This window comes from Poromitra crassiceps (assembly GCF_964638095.1).
Source record: "Poromitra crassiceps genome assembly, chromosome: 2".
NCBI lineage: Eukaryota > Metazoa > Chordata > Actinopteri > Beryciformes > Melamphaidae > Poromitra > Poromitra crassiceps.
Genome location: NC_139624.1, coordinates 27,987,445 through 28,005,105, shown reverse-complemented (window position 1 = coordinate 28,005,105; position 17,661 = coordinate 27,987,445). Strand labels below are relative to the sequence as shown.

Sequence of the window (17,661 nt, the reverse complement as noted above, 5' to 3'; positions counted from 1 at the left end):
GGGCAAACCAGCGTTTCCGTTGTCCCGTAATTGCAGGACATTGGCCTTTAAAATGAATCAAAAACCTGTCAATTAAAATATGCAGGACACCGTGTCCTGTAAATTATCTCCCGACGCAATTAATTGTAACCCCTGGTTAAATCCCCCGAGTTAAGAATGTTGACCTGTCACTTTATAGTTTGGTAACACTGTAAAACCGCTCCACACGAGGTGTGACAAACTAACTTGCTAGTACTGCTCGTCTTTAGCTGCTTCTGATTGGTCAGTCTAGAGAGGTACATCACGTTTCTCCAAAATACTATTGGCTAATGGGGCGGCTGGACGGGACTGAGTGTTGGGATTTTGACAGTACGGTGAGGTTTTGTGTGTCAGTGTGTGCGCTGCTGTGCACTGATATAGCGCGTGTGTTTTCCTAGCTTTTTTTCCTAGTTTTCCTAGCTACTGGCTGCAACATTACCCGAAGCAAGCCAAGTCTATTATTTTCAAGTCCTCTACAATTAGCCTGATTCGTTTGTAATAAGTGTGTTTGTACGGCTAAAGTTTTGCATGCTATCCTATCGTCTGAGAACTGTAGCCTGATGCTAATGTAAAGGCTAGTGTTTTCTGCCTGCTTGCTAACGTGGACGCTACATGGATCTATTATATTATCGGGATGCTAGTGTTTTCCGCCTGCTTGTTAACGTAGCTAGAGGCTAGTGTTTTCTGCCTGCTTGCTAACGTGGACGCTACATGGATCTATTATATTATCGGGATGCTAGTGTTTTCTCCCTTGACGAGACGACCAGCTGGACCATCGCCACACCAGATAGCGCACCGTGTGACTGGAAAAGCACGGTTGCACCTCTGGAAATGATAGGTTAATTGAGTCTTATTGGCTGTTTATACTTTCAAATAAAAAATATAAATCTACATGCCTAATTATGTAATTCTTTATATAGCCAAACAATTGATATAGGCATATCAATTGTTTTTAAGCTCAATAAACACAGATTTAATGTGTCCTGTATTTGAAATATTAAAGGACACGATGTGCTTGCTAGCGGAAATGCTTGGGCAAACACTGTTGTATTGTGTCACCTCATTTTGTATCCTAGATCAGCAGTTTTCAAAGTGTGAGGCGCGCCTCCCCTGGGGGGTGCCAGAGAGCTTCAGGGGAGGCGCGAAGCGATGTAAACGCTACATGTTTTTACCCTGCCGGCATGAGACTCGCTTCATACAGTATCAGCAAATCCAAGATGACGTCCCAAGAGGGGGCCCCAAATTCCGGTGAATAGGGTAAACTTTTTAAGTAATAGATATCATGAGAATACAAAAGGTTTTTCAACGGATTCTGGTACTATTGGGCATGTTAAATAACATCTTCTTCTTCTAATGGCTTTCCGGCAGACTGGATGCCTTGCAGCTCATTGCTGCCTCTCACAGTTGGGTGGCTCATGTTAAATAACATCTTATTATATATTATAGAAAATTGGCTAAGTGGTGTCTGTGGTGGTGTCAGTCACGATTTGTATGATCAGTGATGTCACTTGAGCAATTGTGATGTCACTCGAGCAACTGTGATGTAATATGAGCCGATGGTGCACAGTTGCACGATGGTGCCTAGGTGGGTGGGCGGTGTCTGTCTGTCTGTCTGTCAGTCATGATTTTGGGAGCTCACAGAGCGGGCATTTTCCATAGCTGCAGCCATGGCGCATCATCTCCAGAATCTGCACCCTAGGAATTGAGCACACGTAACGAGTCATTTTCAAGATGGCGGCTAGACAATTACTATTCAACCCTCTACACTACCCAGACGCCCCATTTTGGCTTTTCTTAAGTGAATATCTCCTTCAGCTTTCACATGAGCAACACAGGCACCCTCCTCTCTCAACACCCCTCCATCCCTCCTGAGAGCCAGTCACATCTCCAGTCTTATAGAGAACCACAATCACGCCCACTTCCAGTTTAGGATTCAGCTATATTTAGAATTGGGAGAGACCATACATTTCACTCAGACCAAAACGTGAAGAAATAGCGGATTATTATAATTTATTTAAGTGAAGTGTTGATTCTAAATAGCTGAATTGACCACGTAAAACTATTTTTACAAGCATTTTACAAAATGTCTATGGGAAAATAAATTGCGGATTAAGTCTCTCGGGGCGTGACTTGGGCTCTCTATTCCCAGTCCCTGTCTCCCCACAGCCCTATAGGGTGTTTGTCTCCCCACAGCGCATTTCATTGTTGTTTAATATGAACAAGCTGTGTCAACAGCCAGCATTGTCTCCCTGCAGGGTGCAGCACTAAAGCCAAAGAGAGGAGGTGATCTTTCTGTTTTTCCCTCCTTGTGTTAAGAATTTTGGCCTATTTGGACACATCGATCCTATTAGTTACTGAACAAAATGTGTTCTTCCTCTGCATTATCATTTGTATTTACAACTGAAGTTGTATTTGTGTCCATGGGTTTGCTTGCCTTGACTGCACAGCAGTCTAACCATGGAATTTAACAGCATTTTCAGCCATTGTGGAAATTATTATCTTCTCGAGATGTTGCAGGTTTGTGAATGAATGAATGAGTTTATTTGTGACAGATATAAAAAACGCACACACAATGAACAGATAAAAAACCCATACACCAGTATTAAAATGGTCCAGGAAGTAAAACACAATAAAGTCCATGACTTGTTTCCATTGTGGTCCTCGCACGAGCCATCCAAGACATAGAATAAAACAGCAACATCAACAATACATACACCATGCTTGTACACTGCTTGTTAGAGAATTCCTTTCGGGGTTGTAAGGCCCAGACTCTCTCTCGGAGGTTGGGGGCGCTCTGGCATGGAGCTGACGTTTGCTCTGTAGCTGCTTCTATACCCGCTTGCTCTCCTGGGCATTGAAGATATGTGGATGTTGAAACATCGAACCTTGAAGAACCTGTCGAACCTTGAACATGGAGTGTGCGCTGCTTATATAACCCTCGCTAGACATCACTGCTGATGTCATAATGTAGCAGCTTTGATGATGTCACGCTGTCGATGATGCCATAGGTCCAATTGCGATGTTGTCGGTGATGGCGGGGTTTCCATTGTGATGGCGCCGGTGATGATGTCATGCTTGGCTATGACATCATTGGACGAGAACGTCACCTGTCACATGATGTCATAGATCCCATTGTGATATCACCAGCGAGGTGATGATGTCATCACTCTCGATAGATCCAGGAACCGCTTCCAGGGACACAGCCAGGCCCGAAGGCCCAGAATACGCTCCAGGTGGCGGCCAGCGAATTGCCGTTGACACGAAGCCTTTGTAACACTGCTCTTTTGAAACAGTTGGCAGTGACACTTTCTTTAAAATGGGGTGACAACAAGTTTCATTCTGTAGCTGCTGACTGAGTACAGAAAGGTGTTTTTACCTGATGCAGTCCTAAACCTACAGGGGATGAAATGTGTCTCATTAGCTCTAGAGGACTGTGTAGGACTAGGTTTAGCAAGCCACAATAAGCCGCTACCGACAGAGTCATTTTCCTAGAAATGCCAATAGGGGAGGTTGATGAAAGAGTTCCCCTGGTACCAACTAAGGCACATGCATTCATACACATGCATACACACAAACACACACAGACATACTTTATGCATTCGCGCACGCACGCACACGCATACACAGACACACACACACACACACACACACACACACACACACACACACACACACACACACACACACACACACACACACACAGACACACACACACACACACACAGACACACACACACACACACACACACACACACACACACACACACACACACACACACACACACACACACACACACACACCTCTCTCAGACACACACACACACACACACACACACACACACACACACACACACACACTTTTTCATTCTCTCTGTCTGTCTTTCCAAGGTTGCTCTATTGACAGTTCAAGCTCTCCTATCAGAGGCCATCATATATCCTTCTCTTGCCCTCAAGGTTGTGTGTGTGTGTGTGTGTGTGTGTGTGTGTGTGTGTGTGTGTGTGTGTGTGTGTGTGTGTGTGTGTGTGTGTGTGTGTGTCTCCTTTGACTCTGTGCTCCCCAAAAAACACACAAAGCAAAAGACACATCATTGAGTGATTAGAATGACTGTAAGCCAGCAGCATACACCTGTTCAGCACGGCACGTGTGTCTTCTCTCTCTCTTTTATGACATGCACATGGCCATGACAGTGACCTGTACAGTATGTACCACAGGGTCATCCTCTGCTGGGACAGGCTAACCTTCCCCCTATCTCTGCCCCAGGGTTAGGGTTATGACCTCTGACCGCGTGTGTGTGTGTGTGTTTGTTTACACAGGCCACAGAGCTGGCGGGCTACACGGCGCGTGTCCACAACATGTTCCTGGTGTTCGGGGAGGTGCAGAGGGGCGTTTACAAGCGCTCCTCCCCGTCCGCGGGAGAGGAGAAGACGAGCAAGCCGGGGATGCACATCGAGGGACCGCTGGAGATCAAGGGTGGGAATTTATCACAGACTACATACAGTACCACTGTTGCCTAACTTTTCAGAAAGCATTTATTACATTTGAATGTTATGTATGTATCTGCCACCACCCTTATGCAGAGCAACGTATAATGATTGCAACAGTAGAATAAGCTTCTATTCCTAGATTGCCAACATTACAAACACCCATGGGTAAAGAGGTCAATGAAAAATTAGAGTAAACACACGCACATCTCTTCTTGTAGGTGCTGAGTCCAAAGTGGTTAATTCATCAAGACAAAGTTTTGAGCCGTTGCAGGCTCTTCGTCAGGTCGGACAAAGAGCCTGCAACGGCTCAAAACGTTGTCTTTTAAAATGCAAAATTAAACAAAACATTGGGAGCTAATCAGTGTCGCGAGTCTCTTTTAATCTTAAAGAGGTCAATGCTCAGATCAGGGATGGGCAACTTTGATGATAGAGAGGGCCAGATTGTGACCATGCACTTCCACCAGTAGTCTACTGTAGCCCCATCACTCCCAATTATAGTTACTAATTTGATGAAAAGGATGAAATATATATACTGGTAATCAAAGTTTATTATACCAACATTTATATTTTTCATATTCAAATGCATTTAGTAATGCTTCCATTCATTTAATGAATCATTATTCAATAATGGTACAAAAGTTAACACAGTAAGTGCAACAACTAATATTCATATAACATTGTAATGCATTTCTACTCTGCCCTCCTATTCCATGGCATTTTTCAAATAAGCATATCACTCACTTTGTGTAAAGAGGAGACTCACGGGTACAGTCGGTACCCATAGAATCCATGCTCAATCAGATATCTTCAGGTGAGAGGTCATGGGACCCCTTTGAAAATGGATATACCAGAAACTTCGCTCGAGCTTTACAACTAAGCCCGCTACAGGAATTTGATGGGGTACAGCACCCCAATATGTCATATTAATCACATTAGTAATGTGCAATGTGCATCCTGGATATAGTTTGTTACAATAGTGTTAGCTCAAATGCTAACGTTAAACGGCATGTCGATGGACAATGCTAACACCATTATCCCATGTTCTGGGATGTACAGTAAAATAAAAACACAGGTTTGGGTGGTCTAACCCAGGGGTTCCCAACCTTTTTTGTGCCAAGGACCGGTAGATACATGGAAAAAAAAGTTGCGGACCGGTTGTCAATTTTAATGGTTTTAGTTATATATATATTTACTCACCAGGTGGCGACAAAGGGTAAATAACAGCCTTTTGTGTTGTACTGTATGTAGCCTATACAGTATTTATGTTTTTGTTTTAACTACAAACATAAATAAACGTCAACTTGAAACTATGTTTCAACTACCACACACAGCCTATAACATAGCCTATGTTTATAAGAAAAAAAAATGTTGGACCGGCTCGCGGCCCGGTACCAAATGCGTTGCGGCCCGGTACCGGTCCGCGGCCCGGTGGTTGGGGACCACTGGTCTAACCTATTTGGTTAGTTAGTGGAATATTCATAAACTGACTCTGCCAGATGGGACGGTATTTAGTTCACAATATCACCACCATCTGAATCCGGCCCAAGGATTGGAGTAGGCCGGCCCGGACCCAGGCGACCCAATCAGCGGCAGCTACGGGCGGGCTTTAGGCGAGACCGGGTGTGACACCACCAAGAAACGCCTGTGCGCTGTAGTTCTTTCACTATTCAACATGGCGGCGGCTACCCAGGCTAGCGTAAATGCTCCAATAACAACAGTTATGTTGTATGTTGGGGTCAAACATTCTATTAAAAAAAATAAGCTAACATAAACGTTAAACACTTAATCTTACAGTGAGTACGAAACTGTAACCGTATTGCTGTAACCATATCAACTATGAAGGTTAGTAAACTTTATTACTAAGACTCATTGTTGTAGGATTTGGGGAGCCAGCCTTAAGACTGAGAGAGCTTTGCCAGGCTGGGAGAACTTCGATTTATGCCAATTCCACCTCGCCTGGACAACATACAGCACTGCCTTGGGCTCTATCATATAATCACCAAATCACCACGTTTCAATAACTGTTTTTGGAGATTTGAAGGTGCTTTTAACACAGATACGCCCTTGTCTTGCATGGATGGAGAGGTTATTGTGCCAAGCACAATTAAAAATCTGGCAATTTTACTGATTATTGGTAAATATGGTTTATCGATAGAACACAAGAGATTTTGAACCTATTGTTAGTGTCTCATGGTAAATTCGGCATATACCGGTAGCTAGATAATCCACCAAGCAGCACTTAAATACACAATAAAAGTTAGAACTTTTTCACTGATAGACCATGGTGTACTTTTGATAGGGGGGAAACAAACGTCTGGGGACCTAGACTAGAAATATATAAACAAGGAACCATTCTTAAAGTTTGAGATTGTATTCCAAATACATGCTGCATGGTGTATTGTATGTGCTGAAATGTTAAAGATATCACCACATTTCAATGAATATAAACCTAAAGCTTTCACGAGATTTGGAGGCTGCTAGCAGGATGTTTTTCCTCTTCTCTACACCTACAGGTACCTTAACGTCCTCTGGGCTCCAGGCAGCTCCCTTTCGCATTCATCCGACATCAACATCTTTATGAATTTACATCAACCTCTTATCATTTTATCCAACCGTGCTTCTGACCAGACGACGGAGAATGAGCGATCGTCTGCGATACATGATTCATATTTAACGTTACAGTATTGTAACAGCCCACCCCAGAAGTAGCAGATTATCTAACAACACCACAAGGCCGTCTTTGCTCTGTTTGTTCTCACAGAAGCAAGCAAATAATATTATCCAGTCATGCGTGAACATTTTCCATTCCACTGACAGATACAGTATGTTCAAATTCACCAGTCGTTAATGTTAAATAGTAGCGTTAAATCATTCTATTGTATCAAAGCATTTGGCTGATGCCATGATCCCAGAGAGCATTGTGCCGGTTGCGTCTCCATGACGTTAGCCGTCCAGGGTGCTGCTTGCCGCTCAGTGTCATCAGTTCCCTGAAGAAACGAACAACACTACGTGTTAGCAATAATTCACTGTTAACGTTAACATTACTCATCAGACGTCCACATTATAGCTAGTTGAGGATTGCTGGTGCCAAGCTAACACGCAAATGTTGCTAATGTTAGCGTAACACCAGTTAATCTGTAACACATTTAACGTGCAAAAACAGCAAAAATGGTCTGCCTGCACTAAGCGTTCATCCTCAGTCAGACATCTGCAGTTATTCTTCTTTCTTTTGGCAAGAAGATTGTAGTTCTGTTTTATTTTCTCCCCTGGCGCTGCTTCTACGTCATGTAAGCAAGTCAATCTGATTGGTTGGAGTTAGCATGCCCAGACAGTGATAGACAGACGGTCCATCCAATCACCTGCCAAGTAGCTTGAAAAAGGGACCGCCCTCTTCAGCAGTTGGGCTTGCCCGGTTCCAGATGGATGTCGTTTGTGAAACAGAATGTGAAGCAAACCCATCCATCTGGCAACGTCAGGTTAGAATATTCAAGCTTCGCCCAAAAACGTCCGCCTTGTTTGTTTGTTGTTATTTTATTGACCCAAGGGCCACAATGAGTGAGGTCGGGGCACACGCGGGCCGCGGGCCGCCAGTTGCCCATCCCTGCCCTACACACACTTAGCCCTTATAATTCCTGCCACAGGGTTATTATCCCATCCATATCTGAGCTTATGCCCTAGCAGAGAGACACAGAGAGAGTCTCTGGTGATGAGGAGGATCTCCATGACCGTCTGGGTCAAATGGCTGTTGTGTGTGATCCCAGTCTCCAACATGGCTCAGATGCCCTACGTCATGTAATCTGAACACTGATAGACGATGTTGAAGTGGGGAAAGGTCTCACTCTCATCTCTCTCTCTCTCTCTCTCTCTCTCTCTCTCTCTCTCTCTCTCTCTCTCTCTCTCTCTCTCACTCTCTCTCTCTCTCTCTCTCTCTCTAGGTAAAGTGATAGATGTGGACAATGGTATCGTGTGTGAGAACGTCCCAATTATCACACCTAATGGAGATGTAGTAGTGTCCAGCCTGAATTTTAAGGTGAGACATCTCTACACCACTACACTACTCTCTCCTACTCGAGTCTACTCTACTCTACCATACTCTACTCTCTCCTGCTCTACTGTACTCTCTCCCACTCTACTCTACTCTACTCTCTCCTACTCTTCTCTACTCTACCATACTCTACTCTTCTCTACTCTACCATACTTTACTCTACCATACTCTACTCTACTCTACTCTACCATACTTTACTCTACTCTACCATATTTTACTCTACTCTACTCTCTCCTACTCTACTAACTCTACTCTGTTTTACTCCATTATACTGCTCTACTCTATACAGTTTTATCTACTATCACTTTTCGGTTGTATTCAATTTAATTCAATTTAAGCAATCTTGATTCGACAATTTATTTCGAACAGTTAAAAAAACAATAATATTAAAACAATACATAAAAAAGAGTAAAAACAAGGCTAGGTCGAAACCTAGCATATGGCCAGCGCTTGGTTGTAGCAGGCAGCGACATTGTTAAAGTGGAGGGCTGTCGGTCGCAAAAGTATGAAGGATATAATGGAAAATCAGTATGTAAGAAAGCTCTAGAAAATAATGATTTAATTATCTAGTTGCATTCAATAAAACATTTTATTACAATACATTTGTGTGTGTGTGTGTGTGTGTGTGTGTGTGTGTGTGTGTGTGTGTGTGTGTGTGTGTGTGTGTGTGTGTGTGTATGTGTGCACGCGTGTATTTATTGTGAAATTCTAAAAGATGTGTATTTGTCGCATTAAAAGGACCCCACCCCTCTATATAGCCTCATGGTGCCTTTTCAACTTCTATTGTTCTAATTACATCTCTCCCAGTTAGCAGTATCCCAAAATCATAAGTTCATGATGAAATAGCCTACGGTGCGGTGCGGGCTTTCAAAAAACCACAAAATAAGTTTTGAGCAGCACACATGCTGTGTGCTGTGGTTTGGTGAAGTTTGGACAAAATTAGAAGGCGAAATAGCCATTTCTGTGAAATATGCCCCACCCACAACACTTTGCAAGTCGATTATATCGCAACGGTGAGGTCTTTCAAAAAACGGGCAAGACAGGTTTTGTGCAGAACAGATGTGGTTTGGTGAAGATTAGTCAAAATTTGAAGGAGAAATAGCGAAAAAATGCTTTTGGACAAAATTCTAAATGGCGGAAAATCTAGTTAGACGGAAATGGGCGTGGTCTATATAGAAAGAATGTTGATCGTAGAAGCTATGGTTCCAAAGTTATGGACCAAAATGTAAAGAGGGCAGCTATAGCGCCACCTTGAGGTCAATCGGTGTCATTTTTTAGGCCAGAGTAGAAGAGTCCTCTATGAACCTATGTACCCAATTTGGGGACCGTGCGCTCTTATGGATTGTGAGCTAAGGGTACTTATTGTTGCCATAGCGCCCCCTATAGTCGAAATGACACAATTGTTTTTGTTTATCAGCTCAGAGTACATAGCCAGTTGTGCCTGTAAGAACGTCTGACCAAGCCGGAAGTACCACTACCGGGAATTAAACCCTGGGTCTCCGCGGTGGTAGGAGAGTGCTTTTACCTCTACACTACCCAGATGCCCCATGGCCTACCTCTCCTCTTAGCCTATTCAGTTTTGACCGGAGTGACACCTCTTAATCATCTTTGTAGTGCATTGATTAGGCAGTGGCAGGAGTTGCATGTGTGTGCGGTCTATATGGATTTGGTTAGGTTATAAACATATCTGTGTTATACTGTATACTTCAGTATTTCGCTCGTTATTTATCTATAGTAGAGGCACGTAAATATTCACATATACTGGTGGTCAACAAGAGCCGGATGCCAGCACGTTGTACGGATTGCGTTTAACACCTACCTACAGTAAGATCCGGACACAATGCGAGACAGATTACCTCCAGATGTAGTCATGCAGAGCTGAGAACATTCTGATCACGACACATTTACACCTTGGATTAACATGCATTTTTCCTTATCCGGAGAACATGTCCGGATACAGATGGCATTTGAATAGCAGGTGTAAATGGGGACTGTGTTGCAGGTGGAGGAGAGCATGCACCTGTTGATCACTGGCCCTAACGGCTGTGGGAAGAGCTCCCTGTTCAGGATCCTGAGTGGCCTGTGGCCCGTCTACGGCGGCCAGCTGCACAAACCGCCTCCTCAACACATGTTCTACATCCCTCAGAGGTAAACAGTAAACACACACACACACACACACACACACGTCAGGCACATGTGTGTCCGGGTAGTGCAGAGGTAGATTCCCTGCCAACCAACACGAGGGTCGCAGGTTCGAGACCCCTCGGACAAATGGAGCTGACTAACGTTGCAGACTTGACCCTATGATGAGAACAGCGGGAGGAGCGCCATGTTTGTGAGAACAGAACAATGTGAGAAAACAATGCGTGACGCCAGGCTGGCCAGATCTATCAGCCAAGTACAGCTGGGGAGAAAACGGGGGGCGGGATGACCGCCCACCCACAGACACACACATTTCTCACATTATCCTGCAGCAGTGAGGTGTTATGAAACAGTGTTTTCTAGGATTTGATCATTGTAACGGTGAACACTGCTGGTAATATAATCCATTGTAAGGCTGGCTTTACACGGTGAAACTTGCACGCAACTAGTTGCAGGTTGCAAGTTGCATGCAACCCAATTTCCATGCAACTTCACAGTTACACAAAGCAATTAAAAAATAATCAAGTCTCGTGCAACTTGGCAGTTTCTTCCAGCAAAACTAGCTAGCTAGATTGGTCATTTTTCATCTATTGTATGGTTTTCTTCTTTTTTCAAGTGAGAATTGTCATTCTGCATCTTTGTATCGTATTTCATATTGTTTTCTCGCTGGAAAATATCAATTCGGACTCGGAGGTGTTGTATCGGTTTTTCTTCTGGCACTGACTGGCTGGTTGGCTAGCTAGCTAGCTACTTTGTTAGATAAAATATGGCTGTCCCGGGCCCCGAGAATAGGAAGAGAGCTATTAGTGCATTAATACTCATGGATATGTTGGAGGAGGAGGAGGAAAAAACACAAGATGAAAAAAAAGTTAAACGTATGTGGGTGAAGGACTGGCTACTTAAAAGACATACCAGTGGATCGTTTCACACTCTTTTCAAGGAGCTTGATCCAATGAGCCTCCGGTGAGTGCATTGTTATTATTTTTCTCAAATTTATTGATTGATTCAAGGAAAATAAATAAATAAATAGCTCGTTGTTGCCACCTTGTGACAACAGTATGAAATTGTAGCTTCATATATAGATAACTGATTATCATTAAAACATATATAGCATAGCATTAAACAGTTATGTGATCACTATACTTCACAACATGTTAATATTATTATTTTTAACCCATGTAGATGGCTCCGCATGGATCAGAATACATTCAATGCTCTGGGATGCTCATCAAACATCTGAAGTTTGTTGCGGGTGTGACCATGTACGGCCGAGTTACAAACCGCTTTCTGTCTGGCCAGTAGGGGGCAATCTGCCTATCAGTCCAAATTGTCATGTAGATGTGTTCCGGCTGGGATGGTCATCAAACATGTGAAGTTTGATGCGCGTGTGAGCATGTAGGGGCGAGTTACAAACCACTTTCTGTGTTGCCAGTAGGGGGCGCTATGACTATAAATGGATATTGACATATAGATGTCTACAGGCATGGACACTTATGCATGACACGTTTGGAGCAGATTGGACAATCTACAATAAAGTTACTCCAACTTCCTGTGTGGCCAGTAGGGGGCGCTCTGCCTATAACTCCAAATGGTCATCTAGATGTATTCAGGCTGGGATGCTCATCAAACATGTGAAGTTTGGTGCACGTGTGAGCATGTAGGGCCAAGTTACAAACCACTTTCTGTGTTGCCAGTAGGGGGCGCTCTGCCTATAACTCTAAATGGTCATCTAGATGTCTTCAGGCTGGGATGCTCATCAAACATGTGAAGTTTGGTGCACGTGTGAGCATGTAGGGCCAAGTTACAAACCACTTTCTGTGTTGCCAGTAGGGGGCGCTATGACTATAAATGGATATTGACATAGATGTCTTCTGAGACTGCGCACTGATTCAGACAGCCAGAGCCTATGTGATCAGCTGACTGGTTCTCAGCATTTTGATTGGCTGTTGCATGAAACTAGTTCCACAAAGTTGAGCGCTTTGCAACTGTTGCGGCTGAGTTTCACAGAAGTTTCAAGTGAGTTGCAGAAGGATTTACCGTATACCATGCAATTAATTTGCAACTTGGTTTCACCTAAGTTTCATGCAACTAAAGTTGCGTGCAAGTTTCACCGTGTAAAGCCAGCCTAACAGATTTTGGAGAGAGAGGGAGATAAAGAGACAGAAGTTTTGTTTGATTGACAGGTGATGGAAGTATGCTGACAGATGAATGTAGGCTACTCAAAGGGGGAAAATAATTGTAGACTAATATAATAATAGGCTATTAATTATAGCATTGGTGATTAAATAATCTGGGCGATGCAGTATGGTGTGTGTTTGCGTGTGCGCCCAGCCGCCCATGCGTGCGTGAGGTTTTGGAGAGAGATAGAGAGAGGGAGACAGAGGGGTAGAAAAATGATATCAGCATGTTTGTGGCACTTAAAAGTTTTTCAATGAATAATAGTTGATTGCCTCACTGAATAATCTGCTGTTCCGCAATTTTAGCAGCAGAATTTGATGTCCTGGCATTTGTATTTTAATGGGACATCCGTGCGTAATGATGTATCCAAGGATTTCCCCTTCACTGCGCCGGAGCAGCAGAGAATAAGGGTGCGCGACCACTTGCACTGCATTAAGAGGTGCTTTTACCTCGTCTAGCGCTAAAGTCCGGCAATGGTTTGCGTGCCTACAGACAATATCATAACGTGAGGATTTAGCGCAGCCACGCCTGGTTTAGCATAATGCACACCCACAGCAGCGCCGGCACGGTAAAAGCGGCGCAAAAGTGGCTGCTACCGTGGCTGGCACGCAAATTGGCAGCTGTGCTGGTCCGACGATAGCATAAGACACGCGTTATGGCACGCAAACCGGCCCGCAAGCGCAAAAAGCAAATAGCACTTGTATGACGATAGGGCCCAGAGTCTGTTTTTTTCGTATGCGTTTTTTTTATCTGTCATCCGGGGAAAAAATCATTACGCACACTCACAGAAACCTTGCACACTGAGTCTGATGCGTTTTATTATTATGTTCGTTGTTCTATTCGCAATACGAGACAAATATTCATCCTCTCCTGTGTCCACATTGCAACATGACTGACAGGCAGCAGCGGCTGATCTGCAGCAGCAATAATGTGGACTGGAGAAGGCAGATGGCAGCAGGTCGGGGAATGGTAACCATATCATACATGGCTCCATGCTCACCTTCACCTCGCCAAGCCAGCGGTGGTGCACTGTGGCTGGGTGCTGCAGCACCGCTCCCCGGGGAGAGGGGGCAGAGAGGAGCCGGTGAGGTGGAGCGAGCCGCTGCCTCTCCACTCAGACTGGAGTCCCGCTCGGCCGCTCCTCTGTCCCCCAAACACAGACACACACGGCTCAAACAGCTCGCAAAAGGCTTTTGACTGATGCGGAAAACGCAGAAAATCAAACCTGTTCCGAAAACTTTAATGACAGACGGAAGTTTTGCAATCAGTGTTTAAACGTGACAACATGAGGTCGTATTTATTTAACGTGCGATAATTTCAGACGAAAAATACGGACTTGGTGTGCAAAAGCCTTTAACCACATACACGTTCTAATTTTTACTTTTGAAATAATGCTAGTCGCCTACTATGACTCAAGTGTATGCTAAACCTGATAAACCGTGAACGGTAATCTTACCCCGGGCGGCTTGGAGGTGCAAACCCTTCTGCGTTGCGCGGTGTGGTGAATATTTTATACACGGCATGAGACAGCCACCCGCCTGGTGGCTGTAACAGAACCCAATACACTACCATACAATAGAGAACAACAGAAGCACAATAGATGCCTTTATTCTTAAGCATTTGTTTCTTAAGTGTCTGAAAGAGGTGTCCCTTTGTACAGACACCTCTTGTTCCTCAGAGTGTGGCGCACTTAACGAAATGAGATGTCAACAAGGAAAGGTTCAGTGGATAAGGTCAAACGTATATCCTTTTGAAGTGCACATGCACACACACACACACACACACACACACACACACACACACACACACACACACACACACCTCTGGCTATTCCAAGATTCGCTTTAATAGCCACAGTAAGTAATTACGGTAGATTAGAAACGAGGAATTTGACTTAGTCTAAGTATGCAGCACAGTGGTCACATCAATAGTAGAAGACAGAGCAATACAGAAGAACTCAAACTCAAATTATAAAGTGCAAAGTAAAAAGTATTTTAAGGTGGGAGTGATAAAAGTGATCAAATGTATGCGGGCTTTCGGGTCTCTTTTTTTCAAAGGCGACCCTGTCCATATGCTGTGTGTGTGTGTGTGTGTGTGTGTGTGTGTGTGTGTGTGTGTGTGTCTGTGTGTGTGTGTGTGTGTGTGTGTGTGTGTGTGTGTGTGTGTGTGTGTGTGTGTGTGTGTGTTATAACCGTGCAGACCGTGCATATCCCACAATCATAAAAATAAACATTGTGAATAATAGCAGATGGGTTGTGGCTGGGTGAAATTATGTATCATTAATGAGGAACATTAATATTAAATACATTCTCTAGTCTATGAACGTATTTTAATCTTCATTCTTCGTCAGGCACTTTATTAGCGACTATGTTGGAATCAAGCAAAGGACCACCCCAAAGGAGAAAGGCACTGGTAAACAGTAGCCATGTGGTAAACATTGCATTCTTGGTCCATATAAGGTGAATGATGTCACCGGAACCTCAAACAGGAGTCTTCGCTGATGGAAGAGAAGACACGTTCATATTTTGCCCTACGATGAGGCCAATCCAGTCTTGTTCTAAAGTTAAAGCTAATGCTATCCAGTAGGCTATCCAGTAGTAGTAGCGTTAGCCTACTGTAGTAGGCTACATTTGAGCGAGTGAAGTACTGGACATGTAATCTGACTCCAACAGCGTGGAAGTTTACCTGGAGTCCTGGACTGCAACGATCGCACAGCCGGCAGCAGACACAGTAAGTTTGTCTCCCCAATGCGAGAATCGCTGCTTGATTTAAAAGACAATATAGTGAAACATCGGGTGCACGGCCGGCGGCGCGCGGATCTATAAATAGTAGGAAATAATTTGCTTGATGGATGGCAGGTGGATGGTTTATGCATACACACGGATTAGGATGGCATAAAAGCTCATCCGCGCATCTCTAGTGTGTGTGTGTGTTCTTGTATACCTAAACGTGTGTGTGTGTGTGTGTGTGTGTGTGTGTGTGTGTGTGTGTGTGTGTGTGTATGTGTGTGTTGTATATCTAAATGTGTGTGTGCCTGTTTCCCTAGGCCCTACATGTCCATCGGTTCGCTGCGGGACCAGGTGATCTACCCGGACTTGGTGGAGGACATGGCCACCAGAGGCCTGAGCGACAAGGACCTGGAGGCCATCTTGGATATAGTCAACCTTAACCACATCGTCACCAGAGAGGGAGGTAGGACTTTCAGAGAGGTGGAACTGTGTGTTTCTACGTGTTTCTACGTCATAAAAGATTATTTACCTGAGCCAGAGACTTGAAGTGAAGACCCTATCCGATGCCTAACATCCTCTTCTAAATAGCTTCCAACTTGTTGCATAAAATCCACTTTTATGTATTTTATATCAAAACGTCCTTTATGCAATACCATTCAGGAAGTGTGGGGGGGCAGTAGTGTAAACACAGTGCGCACAGTCCGTACTGCCCCCCATTCCCGATTTTCACAGGCAATGAAATGGCTGTAGCAGGGTCATTTTTAAAGCTACAGTGGAGATCAGAAGAAACTAGAAGACCTAAGGCATCCATTGCTACCAAGCATAAGTATGCTAGCTTGTCGGGAAGAGGGGTAAATAAAGCTCCAAACATAGGTTAGATTTGGGCGAGGGAAAACTATTTCAAACCGGTCCCTTGACCTCTCAACTCAATTTATCTGAATTAAAATTAGTTCAATGGGTACCCACGAGTCTCCCCTTTACAGATAAGGTATAATTTTTCACAGCCTAAATAGCATTAATAGCTTGTGGATTAATTTCTTGTTGTTGCTCATCACATTTTGTTTCAACAAATGTGTAGAGTAGAAAGAGTAGAAAAGTTTATTTATGTGTCACTCCTCAATACAACAGCATAAAAACAAGTATTGTGGACCACTCACTAGGAGTTATGAGACACACACTTTAAAAATACAAAAAAGAAAAACACACAGTAGTGTACAATAAATCACATCAGATAAAAGAAAAAAGAAAGAAAAAGTAACAGCATACAGTGATCAGCTAATTAGATGCATGTCACTCACCCCCCCCCCCCCCCACACACACACACACACACACACGCACACACACACACACACACACACACACACAGTCGTCATCATCATACACAGAAGGATAACAAAAAGAAGAGAAAAAATCATAATAATAAATAAAAAGAAAAGAAAAAGCACATGTTTTAAACACACAGAAAATACTGTCTCCTGTTCAGGATGAGATGGCAGGCTTTGGCACATTGGTTGATACAGTGTTTACCAGCTAAAATTACACACAACTTGTTTATATCATCTCAGTGTTTCCCATACATAAAGGAATTTGTGGCGGGCCGCCACAATAATATTTTGACCGCCACAATAAGATGTTGACCAAAAATGTTTTTTTTTTTTTTTTTAACAGTGCACCTGAACGCAACATGCAAGATATCCGCTGAATAAGTGTCCAATAAATGTTCATGTCATTCTGGCCAATACGTCTGTTATAGCATTTCAGTCTGGAATATGGAATATCTTTCAATAATCTATGATTTAGCTGCTAAATTGTCAAATACCGCCATCTGCTCGCTACCCAGGCACTTATGTATGTACTTAACCCAACTAACTTAACCTAACTAACTATCCGGTGTGCACAACACTGTCAGCCTAAACTCCGGCTGACACTGCAAAAACCTACAATCCGCTACAGAAAAATGTATATTGTTTGTTTATTAACTGGCCCCTCGCCTTCTATCATTTCACGAAAGTGGCAAAGCAAGTTGAGTATCCCTGACCTATAGGGAGAAATTTAGTTTGTCAT

General features: G+C 43.7%; 1 protein-coding gene across 1 annotated transcript in view; it reads left to right on the top strand.

Moving 5' to 3' along the window:
• Positions 1-17,661, top strand: part of abcd2 (ATP-binding cassette, sub-family D (ALD), member 2) — a 48,995-nt gene that overhangs the window by 20,010 nt on the left and 11,324 nt on the right. The window contains exons 5-8 of the mRNA XM_083656517.1: positions 4,333-4,489; positions 8,439-8,533; positions 10,551-10,696; positions 15,915-16,060. Coding sequence (XP_083512643.1) covers positions 4,333-4,489; positions 8,439-8,533; positions 10,551-10,696; positions 15,915-16,060 — 544 coding nt within the window. The remainder of the gene's footprint in view (positions 1-4,332; positions 4,490-8,438; positions 8,534-10,550; positions 10,697-15,914; positions 16,061-17,661) is intronic.